At 38.9% G+C, this 18,531-nt stretch overlaps 1 protein-coding gene across 1 annotated transcript in view; it reads right to left on the reverse strand.

The window, feature by feature from the left end:
• USP32 (ubiquitin specific peptidase 32) overlaps nt 1-18,531 on the reverse strand; it is a 274,526-nt gene that overhangs the window by 123,990 nt on the left and 132,005 nt on the right. Inside the window, exon 5 of the mRNA XM_004462051.2 lies at nt 11,304-11,463. Coding sequence (XP_004462108.2) covers nt 11,304-11,463 — 160 coding nt within the window. The remainder of the gene's footprint in view (nt 1-11,303; nt 11,464-18,531) is intronic.

The following is an 18,531-nucleotide window of genomic DNA, read 5'->3' on the forward strand; positions in this document are numbered from 1 at the left end:
AGTAGCACACCATATTCCTGACATTCTAAATAATTCTTGGCCTGTATTTTGGGGCACCCTAATCAAGTCCCACCTTACCAGAGGCTCCAGATACAAAAACAACTCTTTAATGCCAGAGTTGGGTCATCATCAGAAAAGCTGGGAACAATATCCAAGCATTTTCTTAAATTCACATACCCACACATTCTTTTAATTTTTTTTCTTCTTCTCCTCCCTTCCACTGCTGTTTTTGCTGTCAGTGTCCACCTGCTGTGTGATCTTCTGTGTCTGTTTCTTTTTTTTGTCTTCTCTCCTCATTTTCTCTTCTAGGCTTCAACAAGACTCGTTCCCAGGGACCTCCGGTGTGAGAGAACAGTTCCATTGCTTGCGCCACCTTAGTTCCTGGTTTCTGTTGCATCTCTCCTTGACTCTCCTCTGCGTCTCTCTTTCTTTGTGTCATCATCTTGCTGCATTGCTCGCCGCACAGGTGCGGCTCACTGTGCAGGCATGCCTTTAGCAGGAGGCCCTGGAGATTGAACCCAGGTCCTCCCATATGGCAGACAGAAGCCCAATTGCTTGAGCCACATTTGCCACACCTTTAATATTTCTGAGGAAACAGCCAGGTCTCAAAAGCAATCACCTTCTGAGGTCTACTTAAAATAGCTATAACCCATACATCATTACCAACAGATAGGAGGATAATGAAGGAGGGACACGCAGATTTACTAGGCTGTTTATGGTTTAAGAATCCATATTAAAAGAAGGCTTTAACATTATAAACTAAAATGTGGCAAGGAAAAAGATACACATATTTAGTTTAGATAGTAAATGCTGAAACAGGCACAGATAACAAATTTTTTGATTTAGGTACAAAAAGAGAAATAATGAAAATGTGGTGGATATATGGCCCTAAAATTTGCACAAAACACTAAACTAATAGCCTCAGATCTAGATTCTACCATTCAAAGAAATCGAGTTACCAAATTAGCAGCCTTATCCACTTTTACGACACATTTTTGGGAAACTCCAAAAGCCCTTTCTTAATTTATTTGAAAATGTATTTACAAGAAAGAACAGACATACACTTTTTCTTCCAACTATTATCACTGAATTCTACAAAAGAATATGATCAGGCTTAATAGAAATTACTCTCAATAACAGTTCTAAAACAAAAATTTCAAGCCTTTTGTTACCTATTTAATTGTTGTTAAATGGGCAATTATTCAACCATCTTGCCTGAATCAAAGGAAATTATAAATTGGTATAGTAAAGGAGGAATTAAAAATAATAATTTTAAGTACTCCAAAGATGAAAAAAAGGAAATTTAAAATGTGAATTTTCAAGACAGTTTAAAATGAGTCTGAAGAACTCACCATAACTTCCTAAAAGATTACAGAAAAAAGTTACCACATGTCAGTAAATTGTCTTCAACTCCTAAAATAATAAGCATGGACTTTAGGGTCAGAACATCTCAATTTTGCCACTTACAAGCCACCTGATCTTAGGAAAATTTCTTTAACTTCTCCTAGCCTCAGTTTCCTTGTTTTTAAAAAAAGGAGATAAAATGAACCTCAGAGATGGGGCAAGGATTGAATGAGATGATGGTATATACAGAATGCAGTACTTCCCATAGTGCTCCAACTGCATATGGTCAGTTGGAGTCTTCCATAGGGCAAAATATTTTTGGAGGAAAACTCAGGTGTGGTCAAAGACCATTTAAGGGAAATGGATGTGGCTCAACCAACTAGGCTCCCGTCTACCATAAGGAGGTCCAGGGTTCAATGCCCAAGGCCTCCTGGTAAGGGCAAGCTGGCCCCCATGGCAAGCCAGCCCTTGCGGAGTGCCGGCCCGTGCAGGAGTGCTGCCCTGCATGGGAATGCCGCCCAGCATAGGAAAGCTGCCCTGCACAGGAGTGCCAGCTGACATGGAGAGCTGGAACAACAAGATGAGGCAATAAGAGACACAGAGGAGAGAAAATAGGAAGATGTAGCAGAACAGGGAGTCAAGGTGGCACAAGAGAGTAATTGCCTCTCTCCCACTCCGGAAGATCCCAGGATCAGTTCCCAGAGCCACCTAATGAGAATACAAGCAGACACAGATGAACATACAGCAAATGGACAGAGAGAGAACACAATGGGGGGGAGGGGCGGGGAGAGAGATAAATAAAATTTTTTAAAAGAAGACCATTTAATATTCCGCAAACATTTAATTTTAAAAATATTAATACTGGGAAGCGGACTTGGCCCAGTGGTTAGGGCATCCGTCTACCACATGGGAAGTCCGCAGTTCAAACCCCGGGCCTCCTTGACCCATGTGGAGCTGGCCCATGTGCAGTGCTGATGCGCACAAGGAGTGCCCTGCCATGCAGGGGTGTCCCACGCATAGGGGAGCCCCACGCACAAGGAGTGCACCCCATAAGGAGATCCACCCAGCGCGAAAGAAAGTGCAGCCTGCCCAGGAATGGTGCCGCTGACAACAACAGAAGCGGGCAAAGAACACCCAGCAAATGGACACAGACAACGGGGGGGGGGAGAATAAATAACAAAAATAGATCTTTAAAAAAAAATTAATACTATGTGCCTGGCATTGTACCTTTTTAAAAAAATAGGGATAAAATCATGAAAAATTATGTTTACAGTGTAGTAGTGACAACTGGGGTGGATCATACAATGAAGAGATAGGCAGAGGGTTTTTTGGAAGCACATAAAGGTTCATGTCCTGGAGGTCCATATTTAAAGAGATACATGAAGAACATCTAAGAGTGGACCAGGGAAAGGAAGAGGAGTGTGATAGAAGAAGGATATTACAAGTAGAAGCAAAACAGCAGGTGCAAAAGTCTGCAGGCAAGACAGGTATTAAGAAGACAGGAGGGAAAGAAGCTAAGTTTTGCTTTAATTCAAGGCAAAGGATAATAGGATTTCTGTCATGGGCCCGAGATAAAAGACAAAAACAGAAAAAACTTTATTTTCTATTATTAATGAAAAAGAATGTTAAAGATAACAGTTCAATCTAGAATTAGCAGGCATTCAGACAGAATACAGACATTTCAAAGGCTAGTGTTCCAAGGAGAAGCCTTCATGTAAGTAGATAGCTTTCAGTCTGTTTGTGGTAAGGGGCATCTGTGTGCAGTATTAGGAATGGGATAAAGTGATTTAAGTCTGTGAAAAGCTGATTAAAACTAATTATATCTGAGTTTACAGACTGTGTCTCCAAATCCCCAATACGATGTAGTGTTAAATATCCATGGACAAAATGATTGGGGAAAGAGTATTATCCCCCTACCCCACAAAAAGCCAAAATGAATCTTCTCTCAGATAGCACCAAAAGGATGTATGAGCATCTGTACCAAAATGTTTCAAACATTTAATTATATAGAACATGTTTGTTCTCTCTATATGTTCTCTGAACACTAAGCCAGAAAAACATCATCATAAACACTATTATCTATCTACCTATCTCTCTCTAGCACAAATGGTTTTAAAAATTAAAAACGTGGTTAAGATCTACTAAAACTTGAACTTTATGATAAAGTTTAAATTCAGTTTCTTAAACTTAAATAAAAAGATTAACAAGAGCTTGGAATTTGAAGTTCTAAAAAACAAACATAACAAAATCTAAATTTTTGGGTAAGTGGTATCAGTTAATTATTCTAAGTCTGTATTGAATTCAAACAGCTCCCCAGTGTTCGTTTGTGATTTACATAAAATGGAACAAAATTTGACAAAATATGGCAGGGTTCAACTTAATGTGACTTCAAATTTAACTTTTAATTTTGTTATGAAAAAGTAATTAAAAGTATCTGCATCCTAATATAAATATTACTTACAAGGGAAAAATTGTAATTCTCTTTTGTTTCCTAGAAACCTTGGCTCATTACACAAATCTAAATAGAGTCCCTGAGCTTTAAAATAAATATTTTCTATTTCTAAATCTGTTAATAACATTCCTATTTTTATCATAGCAAGTACAGCAGTTTGTTATAATTGATGAATTCCAAAAAGAGATACTGGATTATGCTTATAGTCTGATCTGTACCTGGGCATGACTGAGTTATGATTAGAGCGTTGAGTCCCCACCTGCCACAGATAAAAGATATGGCAAAGAACAGAGTTGGGGGCTTTTCATGTTGGAATTTTGATTTTGGAGTTTGATGCTGGAGACTTAAACTGGAGCCCTGGGAAGTCAGCACACAAACGAAAGAGAAGCCAGCCCCAGGAAGGAAGGAACCTTGAAGCCAGAGTAAAGCAAGCCCCAGGAACATAGGAACCCAGGAAGCCTGAACTTTCACAGACGGTGGCAGCCATCTTGCTCCAAACAGACTGGTGAGGGAAATAACCTAGCTTTATGGCCTGGTATCTGTAAGCTCCTACCCCAAATAAACATCCTTTATAAAAAACAACCAATTTCTGGTATTTTGCATCCACACCCCTTTGGCTGACTAATACAGAAAGTTTCTACATTCCAGACAGATTATTTGAAAAGTTGATATGTAGTACTAAATATTCCAAGTGGAGGAGCTTGCAAAGCAAATCGAGAGTGAATTGTTCAGCCAGAAGCTAAGCAGGCACTTGAAGATATTATTGAGGCAGGTTAGTTTACGAAGCCAGGGAAGGAAGCTAATCAGAATAAAGCTGTAATAGCTGGAAACCCCTTGGTCAGAACATAAACACAAGACCCCACCCAGAAACCCCTTGAAGGAAGGCAGCTACTTGAGAACACAGCCATAACAGTTACAGCTGAAAACTGCCAAGACCCAGGTCGCAAGATCTCTGTTTGAATCTCCCAGGCTCAAAAGAAGTCACGGATAACTCCAAACAAAAAGACCTCCCTAATAGTTGCCTGAAAGTTAACAGGTGAAGGTAGAAAGGAAACCAATTAGGACAGCAAATAGCTGAGATCCCTCCTTAAAATAGGGAAAAGAGAGGGAAGGCCTTCAAAAGCTACCTGGGGCCCCACGTGTATCACCCTGTAGCACATCCACACCCATGTTTCCAGTGTACTATCATTCTCATTTCTCAATAAACTCTTGTTATTGTTCTCGTTTAACTGGCACATTTCTGAATTCTTTCTTGTGATGAAGCCAAGAACCTAGAAACCAAGAACCCTCAGCATTCTGCTAATATGATAAATCATAGTAATCAGAATATAAACCTACCCATGCCAGAATTTCTATAAGAAATTTAGCAATAAATTCTGACTTTTTGATAGTGCTTTCATAGTAAGGCACAATAAAAAAGTATATGATTGCCTGAAGCCAGTAGCAATTCAATTGTCTGCAGCATTGGTTGTTATTTTGATTATTTCTATAAATTACAAAATAAAAACAAAAAGAATTTTCTTACCACACATCTGGGAGACTTAATTTTTGTAGTAACCTACAGTCCTCTATTAGAAAATGGCTTGATCCAACAATTACTCTCTGGGGAGGTAAAGCCCACTGACACTTGAGGTAGGTTAAATATAAGGAAAGAAGAAAGACTTGAGTCACAGCTGAGACCCAGCAGAGAATATGGCCATGAGACCCCTCCCGGAAACCCCGAGGGAAGGCTGGTACTAATAATAAAGCCCGAAAGACCCCACTAAGACGCTGGACATGAGGTCCCACTTAGAACTCCTTCCAGGCTCAAGAGGAGCCAGGATAACTCCAAAAAAGCTTCCCAATTGGTCCTGGATAACCTGAAACAAAAGGCCTCATCATTGGCTCCCTGAGAGCTAACAGGTGGGGTAACCAATAAGAACAGCAAACACCTGGGACCCCTCCGCCAACATTAGGAAAGGAGAGGAGTGAATAAGAGCTTTAATAAGGGTAGCCCCAACCCCAAAGGCTATCTCTTTTCCTGGAGGAGCCCCCATCCACATCTTGGGTGTGTACTTCTTTTCTTTTCTCTTATTTCTCAATAAAGTCTTTTTAATGGCCTAAATAAACTGGCATGTTCTTAAATTCTTTTATGTAATATAACCAAGAACCTAGAGGAATCCAGCATCCCCTAACTTCATACTCACAAGCAGAGTGTTATCCACCACAAGAGGATGCATATTAATTGTAAAACATATACTCCATACGGGCACAGGTCTGAGTTCTCTTAAAAACAAATTATATCATTCACGCCTTACAATAACCCCCATGAGATAAGTTCTATAATTATCCCTCTTTTATAGAGGAGGAAAAACAAGTTCAGAGAGGTTAAATAAATTGTCCACAGCTATATGAATAGTATGTAACTGGACCAATCTATCTGACTCAGAGTTTAAATGTAACTGAGGGTTAAGAATAAAAAGTAACTCTCATTACTAAATCATTATGTAGATGCTTTTTTCCTACAGTAAATTATAACATAGTCAAAAGTTGATATTTGAAATTACTGAAAATGGCTAACCCAACCTCACCCTTTGTATATGGCCATTTCCAAGAAAAAAAACCCTGCTACTGTGATTATTCCAGATTTTACCCCTTTGTATATGAATATTTCTATTGAAAGGGTTACCACTCCACCTTCCAATATTTAATTTCAATATGGAAAACCTTATAACTAACCTTTGTTCGGTATCCCACTCACCCCCAGATGTCTTAGTATTTGATAATGATTGTAACTTGCCTTGGTTTTGTACGTACCTCCAATCTGTTCAGGCCCTTAATGTTTATTAATGAAGGAACCTGTGCCCAGCTCCTCCCCAATTATTCATTAGTGCCCTATTATTAGAAAATAGAATTTCTGCAGATCCAGGAGGCAGTTTTTGGGGCCACAAGGCCACTGACGTCTTTGTTTGCACACTCTTTGAAACTCCAGTGTCTCAGGAATTGGTCTTTAAGGTGCATCGGGAAAAAAGAACCCACTTTTGTTCAGTATCATAAAGAACTCCTAAACATTACACCGGTGTTTCTTAAAATAGTTTGTGGCCCATCTATATCCATATCTGGATGTATGTTAAAGCACAGAATTGTAATGCTCACTGAATAAAAATCTTTGCAAACAAAGCTGGTAACCTGCACTTTTAACACCTTCTCCAAATAATTCCAATGCTCAATAAAGACTGGTTCTACCACTATATTTTAATGGTCTTATAGTGCAACCGAGGCTTAAGAAATAAATAATTATGATTACGAAATCATTACATAGATGCCTTTATAAGATAGCAAAAGGTTAATACCTAAAATCATTGAAGCTAACTAGAGTAGTCCCACCTGTTTACGTTACTCTAGACTTAATCTTACCCTTGCATATACTTACTATGTATGATAGTAACTGTTCCATCCACCTCTGTTTAATATCCATATAAAAGACCTTGTACCTGACCTTTGTTCTGTATACCCCTATCCCAAATCCTTATTAATGACCCTAGTTTGCTACCATACCTCCTCTATCCTGTTCAGTCCCTAAATGTTTATTAATTAAGGAACCTGTGTCCAGCTCCACCCTAACTATTCATTAGTACTCCAATGTTATAAAAAATTAGAACACATACAATTATATTATATGGAGTAGATAAAATAGTTTCATAGATAATTCCACTGAATTTAAAGTGAGCTGATTTTCTAGGTGCCTTAACTTAATGTAATTGATTTTCACATCCTTTATTTAACCAAAAGTTCCAAATGAGGATTTTTTTTAAAGATTTATTTTTATTTATTTCTCTCCCCTCTCCCCACCCCATTGTCTGCTCTCTCTGTCCATCTGATGTGTGTTTTTCTGTGTCCACTTGCATTCTTGTTAGTAGCATTGGGAATCTGTGCCTCTTTTTTTTTGTTGTGTCATCTTACCGCATCAGCTCTCTGTGTGTGCAGTGCCACTCCTGGGCAGGCTGTGCCTTTTTTGCACAGGGTGGGTTTCCCTGTGGGGGCACACTCCTTGCGCATGGGGCTCCCCTGCACATGGGTCTCCCCTATGCGGGGGACACCCCTGTGTGGCACAGCTCTCCTTGTGCACATCAGCACTGCACGTGGGCCAGCTCATCACACAGGTCAGGAGGCCCTGGGTTTGAACCCTGGACCTCCCATATGGTAGGTGGACACTCTTATCAGCTGAGCCAAATCTGCTACCTTCCAAATGAAGATCTTAGAACAAGTAATTTGCAACTATCAGAAGCTCCTTACATTAATTTTCCCCCTAAAAACAAGGTCTGTTTTCATATGAATAGTCATATACTATGAAGTTGTTAAGTCTTACTCAAACATGATGATATATCTTGGCCCTTTCTCCTACAATCCTAAAAAAACATACATCTGTTGCTCATTTCTGAGGAAAAAAATTTTTTTAAATCAGTACTTACTATGTAGATTGTATTAAGAAACACTCAAAAAATGAATAGGATCTGAGCCTTAACTCCTAGGGACTTGTAACCTGGGGGAAACAAAGCCATTTCCAACTGACTATAAGGTAAGGCAAAGGCATGCTAATTGCTGTAAGTGAATCATTACAGAACTGCAATACTTAATTCAAAATGAAAAGAAACATAAAAGGCAGGACAGAAGAGGCAGCATCTGTGTTAGGCTTTGATGTTAAAGGGGTACAGCAACTGTCAAGAGATGAAAGATGGGAAGTATTCTTAAATGTTAGAAGATTAGGAGTAATGGTATATAGGATAGCTATAAAAGTTCATGACATAGTCATGGAATATTGACCAGTCCTCTGTAGTGGAAACAGAAAACACATATGAGTAGAACTGGGTATGGAAAATTGAGTCAAGCCTAGGTTATTAAGAAAATTTAAAGCCAAGCTAAGGAGTTTAAATCTCTGTTCTACAGACAATGGAGAACTCTCAAAGGTTTCTGAGCAGGAGAGTGAAGTAATCAGATGAGTTTTTTGGTTTGATTTTTTTTTTAATGTAAAGTAAAAACACATTGTTCTTCATTCTACCTTATTGTTAAGAAGCAGTAGACAAATAAGGAAACTATTGCAATGATGGCAGGAGAGAAAAAAGACGCAAGAAACATGGCTGAGTTAAGATTGACTGGGTAAGGGAAAAGTCAAAGGTAACTAGCAAATTAGATAACTAGAATAAAAATATTAACCAAGGAAGAAAACATAAGTGGAAGAATCTGTTGTTTGCTTTTATTAACTTTTAGGAGGGGTTGAAGTGGGGAAGGATGAATTTGGTTTTAGACATGATGAGAAAAAGTTAGAATATATATCCACGGCACATTTATTAAGACTCATAGATTGAGAGATATCTCAAGACAAGAAAAATTCATTTAGGTATGACTTGCATAGGTATGAAAGATAGGTAAAGCAATGGAAATGGGTGTGATAAAGCTAGAGTTTATTCAAGAATAAAATAGAGTGAAGGGCCAATGCTTGAGAAATAACTTACATTATAAAAGTAGAAAAAAAGCAGTAAAGACAATTAAAATAATAATAATAAGAAAACCAGGAAACTACAATCTTTCAAAAGCCAACAGAGAGAATACAAGAAAACTGAAAGGTCAATAGTGCTAAAATGCTACATAAAGGTAAACTATTTGGTACAATGAACCGATAAGAATAAAGATTACAGGGGTTATTAACCTTTTTTTGTTCCACGGATCCCTTTGCCAGTCAGGTGAAAACCACAGACCCCTTACTAAGTCCACATTATACTGTATATTATTTAATAAATTTATTACACCCACACCAACACGTCCGCACAAGAATAATGTTTTCTTGAATTTCAACAGAAGTTCATGGACCCTGGTTAAGAAACTCTGGATTAGAAGATCATTGTTGAAGGTGAAATAATTCCTCTACATCAATACATTCTTAAAATGTATTGGATACTATTAAAAATCTGAAAAACTTCCCAATTGATAAAAACTAAATAGAAGATCATTTTTCAAGATAAAAATGGAGACATTTGATGGGATAACATTTGGAAGATCATTTGACTATATTTAAATAAGTCTGTAATCTTTATTACAGTGCTTTCAAAAGCAGGCAATAGCACTGACATTTGTAAAATATATCAGAACTAAATTAACTTTAAGCAATAAGACATTCAAGGACAGTAGTCACACTCTTAGCCAATACTAAAAGAAAAATAATTCACCATACAATCACAAACGAAAGCAAAAGGTCGGCAGAATATCTATATGATTGTTAACATAATATTAATATAAGTTAGATAGAGCTTATAGTGAATAGAAAAAGTTTCCCTCAATTTCTTATGCGTAAGGTTTTCCTACTTAAAATAAAGACAAGGGCACTGAAAAGTATTAATGAGGCGGGTTGCCTACTCATGCCAAATTTTTTTAGTCAGAACTTCTGTAACATGGAATAAAAGTGTGGGGAAGTAACTGGTGTATTATTAGTAGCTAAGTCATAAATCATACAGAGCAATAGATACAAATAAGCACCTGACACCAAAGCTTCTCTATTCAGTTGACAAACACGTATTTAAGGGCTGGCACAGGGGGAGAAGGAAAAAGAATAACACAGACTCCTCAAAGGACCTAATGATTTAGGAGACACAAGAGGTGTACAAATAACACAGAATGCCAAAGATAATGGTAATATCGGGATGAAACTGATAAATTCATTAAAGAAGGGTATAAATAAGTTATTATGAGAGTTCAGAGGAAGAAGAGGTGATTGCTGATAAGGAGGCAAGAACAGCTTTCATGAGGACGAAAAAAAAGTGGCATGTGATTTAAGTATCCAAAGGAAGGGTATTTCAGTGTTAGGAAATAGCATAAGGGAAAACAGAGTAAAAGGTACTTTTCTGTAACCACATGAAAGACATAGAGAAGATTTTAACATTTAGGTTAGGTTATATAATGGATTGAATAGTGTCCACCCAAAATACAGGTCTATTTAGGACTTCAGAATGTCAACGTTTTTTGGAAATAGGGTCTTCACAGATGTGATTAATTAAAGATCTTGAGGTGAAATCATCCTAGATTTAGGATAAGTCCTAAATCCAATGACTGGTATAAGGTAGGACACAGAGATACACAGAGGAGAATGTCATGTGAAGATGGAGGCAGACTGGAGTTATGCTGCCACAAGCAAAGAAGGCGTGGGACTACCAGAAGCTGGCAGACACAGGAAGGATTCTTTCCTACAGTTGTCAGAGAGCACAGTCCTGCTAATACCTTGATCTCAGATTTCTAGCATCCAGAATTGTATTTCAAGCCACCAACTTTGTTGTAATATGGTAATTTGAGGAAAAATGGCAGCCCTAACAAACTAATACAGATTGGGTAAGTACATTAGAGGAGGTCTATGTATTCCATGCCATTTGGAATACACTTTGGAAGAAATAAAACACTGACAATATATTTCTCCTTTATAGGTAATAGTATCAGGCAATTGTATTAAAGGTCAACAGAAAATTGAAACATCATTACTTACAATGTGTGACTCCAGCCAGAGTTTGGTAGAAAGTGGGAGTATCACTGTCATCAGTGAGGGTAACATACACACCTCCAGATAGCAGCCATCGAGAGAAGGTAAAAGCATCCTTGTTGAGAAGAAGCCAATTTCTAAACTTTTCATAATTTACCTTTTCACCCTAAAAGTAAAACAAGAAAACCTAACTTTAGCCAAATTTTAAGGTATTTTACTTGGAAGTTGCACAATTTGAAATTTGTAATAAGTTGACATTTCCCTTTCTAATATTTACAAAGGAAGGATTATCTAAATAACACTAGAGTATATACTTGGAAATCATACCATTTTCAAGAATAACTGCACTTCAGTAACCACTTTTATAAAACTTACATGCTAATTATTTCATAAATTCATTAAGGCAGTCCATTTCCACTAATAAACTACATTTTATTTGCTAAAGTGAACCTGAAATCAGTAAACTGCATTTCATTCAATATTTAATAAATCTAAGTTTTCATTTGCCTCATCTCTTTTCTTTACTAATTCCCAATCTGTCATAATTAGCATGTTTTAATTAAATCTGCATGGGATTAAAATATTCTGTTAAATTTCATTGGAAAATTAAAAACAACTATCCAGGAATCCTCCTAGTGTGGACAATCAGGATGCCTGAGGCATCATTGAAAGCACTGATTCAAAAATTTAAAAATCAACAATAAATGATTAGTAAGCATTAAAAAAAAATCAGCTAGAAAGAGCAGACATGGCTCAAGTGGTTGAGCACCTGCTTTCCACATGGAAGGTCCCTGGTTCAGTTCCTGGTGCCTCCTAAAAACAAACAAAACAACAACAACAAAAACACAACAAAACTCAGCTAGAGTACAAAAAGAAACAAGTAGATTTCTATTTCTTTGCTTTCCTTCCCAGTCTTTGTCACAGTCTCTAGGAGGTGGGGGGGGGGCGTGAGTTTTTCAGACTGAAAAGGAACATCACATAGCTGTCCTAGTTCATCGCTGCCTGGCAGGCGAGATTCTAGGCTTAGTGAAGGATGGATGTTTTTATGAGAAAAAGGGAGAACCAAGCCACATGGAAAAACCATGAAGAATGACATTCAGTAGCCTGTAGCTCTAATCCTGGTAGTGACATTAAGGAACAAAAATAACAAATAACCTAAAAGAGGCAAGGTAAGAAATAAGTTACAAAGTATAAAAATATCTTGGACAATGTCTACATTGTTCAGTAGCATCCTATTAAGTACCAGCAATATGCTTAGCTTTTTAGTTTCAGAGCATTTAACATCTGTACAATCCAAATGGTCAAAACAAATTGACAGAGAAGCAGATGTGGCTCAAGCAACTGAGCTCCTGCCCACGACATCAGAGGTCCAGGGTTCAGTTCCTGGTGCCTGCTAGAGAAAAGAAGCAAGACAGCGAGCTGACGCAACAGGCCGCCATGATGAGCTGATGCAACACGATGACACAAGAGATGCGAGGAGGAAAAGATAATGATTGAGACACAGCAAAGCAGTGAGCGGAGGTGGTTCAAGCGATTAGGCACCTCCCTCCCACATGGGAGGCCCCCGGGTTCAGTTCCCAGTGCCTCCTTAAAGGAAGACAGTGAGTGCAAACAACGAGGGGTTAGGGAGATATAAACAAAATAAATCTTAAACCACCCCCCACACACAAATTAGACAGTCTTGTTTTTCTCGATATAAAAATATGGGGTTCAGACTTGCTGCAGGGACAGGTGAGGACATGGCCAACACATTTAGAAATCAGCGATCATGCCAATATTTCTTCTCAACCCTCCATTTAGTATAGAAAGAGGATTATGGCACACATTCCATAAGTTGATGCACACGTATTTTACATAGTACACTTAATACTTCTGACACTGGGATAAGTCTTAACATTAATGACATCCTTCAATTATAATTGGCAGCTTTTTTTTTTTCATTTTTAGTGGTATATAAAGATGTATCTTAGATTCAGTGAAACATGATAGTCTCAGTGGTTTCACTGAATATAAGATGTTTCAACTCTAAGGTGTCCTTTTATGAACAACTAAGGAAAAAAGCTCCCAAGTATAATTGATGCTTTTATCACTTTTACATACAGTTAAATTTATTGAATGTTTATTTACAATATCCTAAGCAGGGAAGCGGACGCAGCTCAGCTGATAGAGCATCCACCTACCATATTGGAGGGTCCAGGGTTTGATACCCAGGGCCTTCTGATCCGTGTGGTGAGCTGGCCCATGTGTAGAGCTGCTGCGTGCGCAAGGAGTGCCGTGCCATACAGGGGCGCCTCCGCATAAGGAGCGCACCTCCATAAGGAGAGCCGCCCAGCGTGAAAAAAAAGTGCAGCCCGCCCAGGAGTGGTGCTGCACACACAGAGAGCTGACATACCAAGATGATGCAACAACAAAAAAAAGAGATGCAGTTTCCTGGTGCTGCCAAGGGTACAAGTGGACACAGAAGAACACACAGCAAGTGGACACAGAGCAGACAACAGGAGGGGGAAGGAGAGAGAAATAAATAAATCTTAAAAAATAATTACATATATATGTATATCCTATGGACTGTTCTAACATATACACCATACAAACACATACACATACATACACACACCAGTCTTTAAAGGAACTCTTCACAGGAGATACTACTATCATCCCCACTTCAGAAAACCAAGGGACCAAAAGGTTAAGTAACTTGCCCAAGGTTATACAGGATTGAACCTAAGTGTCCAAGCCACAAAGTCCCTGGGCCTAAGCTACAAACAACAATGCCTGGCCAACTTAGTGAAATAAGTAGTCTCTAAAATCCATCTGCTCATTGGGAATCACACCACATAACTGGTTGCAGCAAAATTCCATCTGTCAAATATGACTTCTTCTGTCCTGAGTCATGGCTCTCTTCTAAAAAAAGAACCAAAGGAAAAGTCTCCTTTTATAAAATACAATAGCAGTTAAGAAAAAATATTTTCACTACCAGAAAAGGCAATTAAAAATGAGCAGACTCCTGAAACTGATATATTTCTGAAGAACAGCATAAAATATGAATTTCCACATTAAGAGTCAACAACAACAAAAACCAAAAATACAATTAAGGAAAAACTTAATACAAGTTCATCTACCAAGGTTAATAAAGCACAACAAAGAAAAGGCTAAATTCCATGCCACTTAAAATCTAGGTGCTGGGTCCCCATGTTTCGGCTAACATGCTTTTCTTTATAGAAAATTTTTTTTCTTTTTTTTTTTTTTTTTGAAATGCAGAAAAAACACCAAAAAAACCCCCACAACAACAAAGGCACTATTATGGAAGGTGTGAATAAGCCTATTCGAATACAGGCAAATTGACAGTGAAACATGTTAACTTGGAAACCAAGGGTCTGGATTCAGTCATTTAGCCATACCACTGACAAATTAAGCAGGTAAATACATCAAATAACTGAATCAGATAATATAAGCCTGTATCAGTGTTGTTTTATATGAATCACAAGTATCTAATAACTTAGATAGCTATATACAAAAGCTTTCTTAACCTTGGCTTCACATTGTTGTGATTCTTTCTCTAGCAAAGACCTTGCCTTCCATACACACCACTCCGGCCACTTACTAAAATAGTCTTATGAGATTTTTATTACAATAAATATTTGCCTTACCATAATCTAAATTTCAAGCAGTCCACCACTCCCCTACACGGTTTCCTATCTTTTGAGCACATTCCCTCTATTATCGCAGCTCTACTAATTTTAGGACTCCATAGAATATCCAACCAAAGACCTCCATATTGCCAAATCTTAGGATCACTTCTCAGTCCTCAACTCACTTGACGTTTCAGTATATTTGGCATATTGAGCATTCTTTCCTTCTTGAAACACTTCGTTTCCTTGGCTTCTAGGACACCATTCTCTCTAGTTCTACTTTTATCTCAAAAGGCCATTCCTTTATCTCAAATTATGATCTGTGGATTTTTCTCTCTGCCTAAATATCATCCTGGACCCATGCTGACTAAGGTGGGCCAAATACCTTAACTGAAATAACCTCATTTAAAAAGTCCAACTTATAATGGGCTCACATCCATAGAAATGGATTAAGTTAAATACATGTTTTTCTGGGATACATACAACCCCAAACCACCACAGGAGACAAAGTAATCATGTTTCTAAAAAAATAAACTAACAAACCCCAACTCAGACTATATTATTCGTCTGTTCAAAACCCTCCAGAGGGCCTCAGTCAAGATGGCAGAGTGAGGCGACTTCGGGTTTTATACTCCCTTGGACTGTCTGAACAACCAGTAAGAACTGGCAGAATCATCTTTCTCAGGGCTTCTGAAAATAGTTAAAGGACATTAAAGTAACAGGGCAAGCACCAGATCAAGAAAAAGTCCTTCTTAAAAGCCTTACCCCGCCCCTGCCCACGAAGGCATGGCCAGCCCATACTCCCAGTGCTGATCACTTATCCCAGTTCCAGATGAGTATAGTAACCTTCATATTCATGCTGGAAGCATGTATGACTGGCCTGAGAGGCTTGCAAGCCCAGAACTTGAGCTGTATGTAGAAAGTAGCTCAGCAAGTTCTCCAGAAGAATGCTGTGAGAGAGCAGTCAAGTCATGCTGCCTGGGACAAGGAATTGCTGGCTGAAGGACATACAGTTCAGTGCCTGGGAACATAAAGAAATTGTTTTGAAGGGAAGAGGGAACATTTGTTGTGTAAATTGGGGAATTCCAGCGCTATATGTGCATGGCCTAGACAAGACACATCTACAGAAAATATCCAGGAAGCCCCTATGCTATGGGCTGAACTACTCTCACACATGCTGTTATATGGATAAGCCCTGAAGAAGAGCACTTGCACAGGTCAATCTACAAAGCCTGGATAAGATGTTTTCTTTTTTTTTCTTTATCTATCTATCTATCTATCTATCTATCTATCTATCTATCTATCTATCTATGTTTTGTTATCTCCTAGCATTCAAAACCTAGCTCGATACAAGCTTAAGGGACAGACACCTCAGTGTCTAAATTTCAGAGACAACGCATTAAAGTAACAAATGTCCAGGTTACAACAAAATAGTACAAAACATACAAAGATACATGAAATGATGGCATCTGTAAAGAAGCAGGATGAAGAATAACAAACCATCAATGAGAAGTACCAGATCTAGGGCTGCATGGGGGGTGACAGGGATTAGTGAATTTGAAGATAAGACCATTGAAATTATTCACTCTCAGGAGCAGAAAGGAAAAAGAATAAGTGAATAGAGCCTGAGAGAACAGTAAGACCCAACCAAGCATACCAATATGCATACTGTGGGAGTCTCAGAAGAAAAAGGCAGAAAGAATATGCAAATAATGGATGAAAACTTGCCAAATTTAATGAGTGACATAAACACATCTAAGATGCTCAATGAATTCCAAACAGGATAAATCCAAACAGACCCACATTGCAGCATATTAAAATCATACTGTCAAACGCCAAAGATGAGAGATTTCTGAAAGCCACAAAAGGGAAGGAATTGTCACACACAACAGAGCCTCAGTAAGATTAAGTGCCAATGTCTCATCAGATACCATGGAGGGAAGAAAGCAGTGTGATAGTTAAAGTGCTGAAAGCAAAAAATTACAACCCAAGAATTCTATTTCCAGCAAAACTGTCTTCAAAAAATGAGGGCAAAGACAACTGGCAGCAGATTAAGGAGCTCCTAGAGTCAGCTCTTGCTACAGGGCAGTAAGCAATCACCAAGAGCTATCTAAAGCACCTGTTTGGGGGATCCAGGAGACCAGAAGAGCATCCTGCAACATCCTTGAAAGAGTGGAAGGAGGAGATTGCCAATCTGCAGAGAAGATTTGTAAGTAGAGCACTCCACATCCCAGAGACTGGTGCCCATCCTCCACTGGTGGCAAAAGCCACCTCGGGAGCTAGTCCCTGGGTAGAATTGGAAACTCCAATCCCCAAAAACAGGGAAAAAAGAGATCATTGGCCACGGATTTCAGCTACTGATTAGTAAATTCGATTGGCTAAAGTATAACCCTAAGAACAGCTAAAGTTTGAACCTGTCCAAGTAGGAAAGAGGCCAGTAGCCACCATTATGACTTTGCCTGCAGCAGGAGGGGAAGTCAGGCTGTCAGAAAATCACAGTGATAATAGAGACTGTTTTGTTTTATTTTCCCCAGTTTTTTTTTTATTGTCTTATTTTTTAAAGATACATAGATCACAAAAAATGTTACATTAAAAAATATGAAGTTCCAGGAAGCGGCTGTGGCTCAATCAACTGGGCTCCCATCTACCATATGAGAGGCCCTGGGTTCATGTCCCAGGGCCTCCTTGCGGAGGCAAGCTGGCCTGTGCGACATAGGGAGCTGACGGCCCGTGAGCCATGGAGAACTGACACAGCAAGATGACACAATAAAGGGAGACAAGCAGACACAGAAGAATGCAGAGCGAATGGACACAGAGAGCAGATAGCAAGCAAGCCGCGGGGGGGGGGGGGTTAAATAAATAAAACAAATAAAAATATATGAGGTTAGCATATACCTCACACCCACCCCACCCACATCAGCAACCTCTTTCATCATTGTGGCACATTCATTGCATCTGGTGAATACATTTTGGAGCACTGCTGCACCACATGAATTATAGCTTGCATTGTATTTTACACTCTCCCCCAGTCCATTCAGTGGGGTTATGGCAGGATATACAATGTCCAGCATCTGTCCCTGCAATATCATTGAGGACAACTCCAAGTCCCAAAAATGCCCCCACATTACATCTCTTCTTCCCTCTCCCTGCCTTCAGGACTACCATGGCCACTGTTTCCACATCAATAATACAATTTCTTTCACTGCTAGAGTCACAACAGTTCTATAGTAGAATACCAATAAATCCACTCTAATCCATATTTTATTCCTTCATCCTGTGGTTGCTGGGATGTTGATGTCCACTCCACCTCTAAATCGAGAGGGGGCTTAGATCCCACATGGCTGATGGATGCAATTCTCCTGCTTGCAGTTGTAGGCATTCTCAGTTCCCTGGTGTGGTAGATGACCATCTTCACCTTCCTGTTAGCTGACCTGGTAAGTCCAACAAACCGGAGAGTAGGTGTTGCAACACTGCTGAGGCTCAGGGCCCAGTTGGCATATGGTCAGTCCAGAGATTCAGGTCTCCTGAGTATATACCAACCCCAGTGCCCATGACAGGTTCAGTAAAAGTAACAGAAGAGGCATGTGTAGAAAGGTCACATCTGA

The sequence above is a fragment of the Dasypus novemcinctus genome, chromosome 21 (genome assembly GCF_030445035.2).
Source record: "Dasypus novemcinctus isolate mDasNov1 chromosome 21, mDasNov1.1.hap2, whole genome shotgun sequence".
Classification (NCBI taxonomy): Eukaryota; Metazoa; Chordata; class Mammalia; order Cingulata; family Dasypodidae; genus Dasypus; species Dasypus novemcinctus.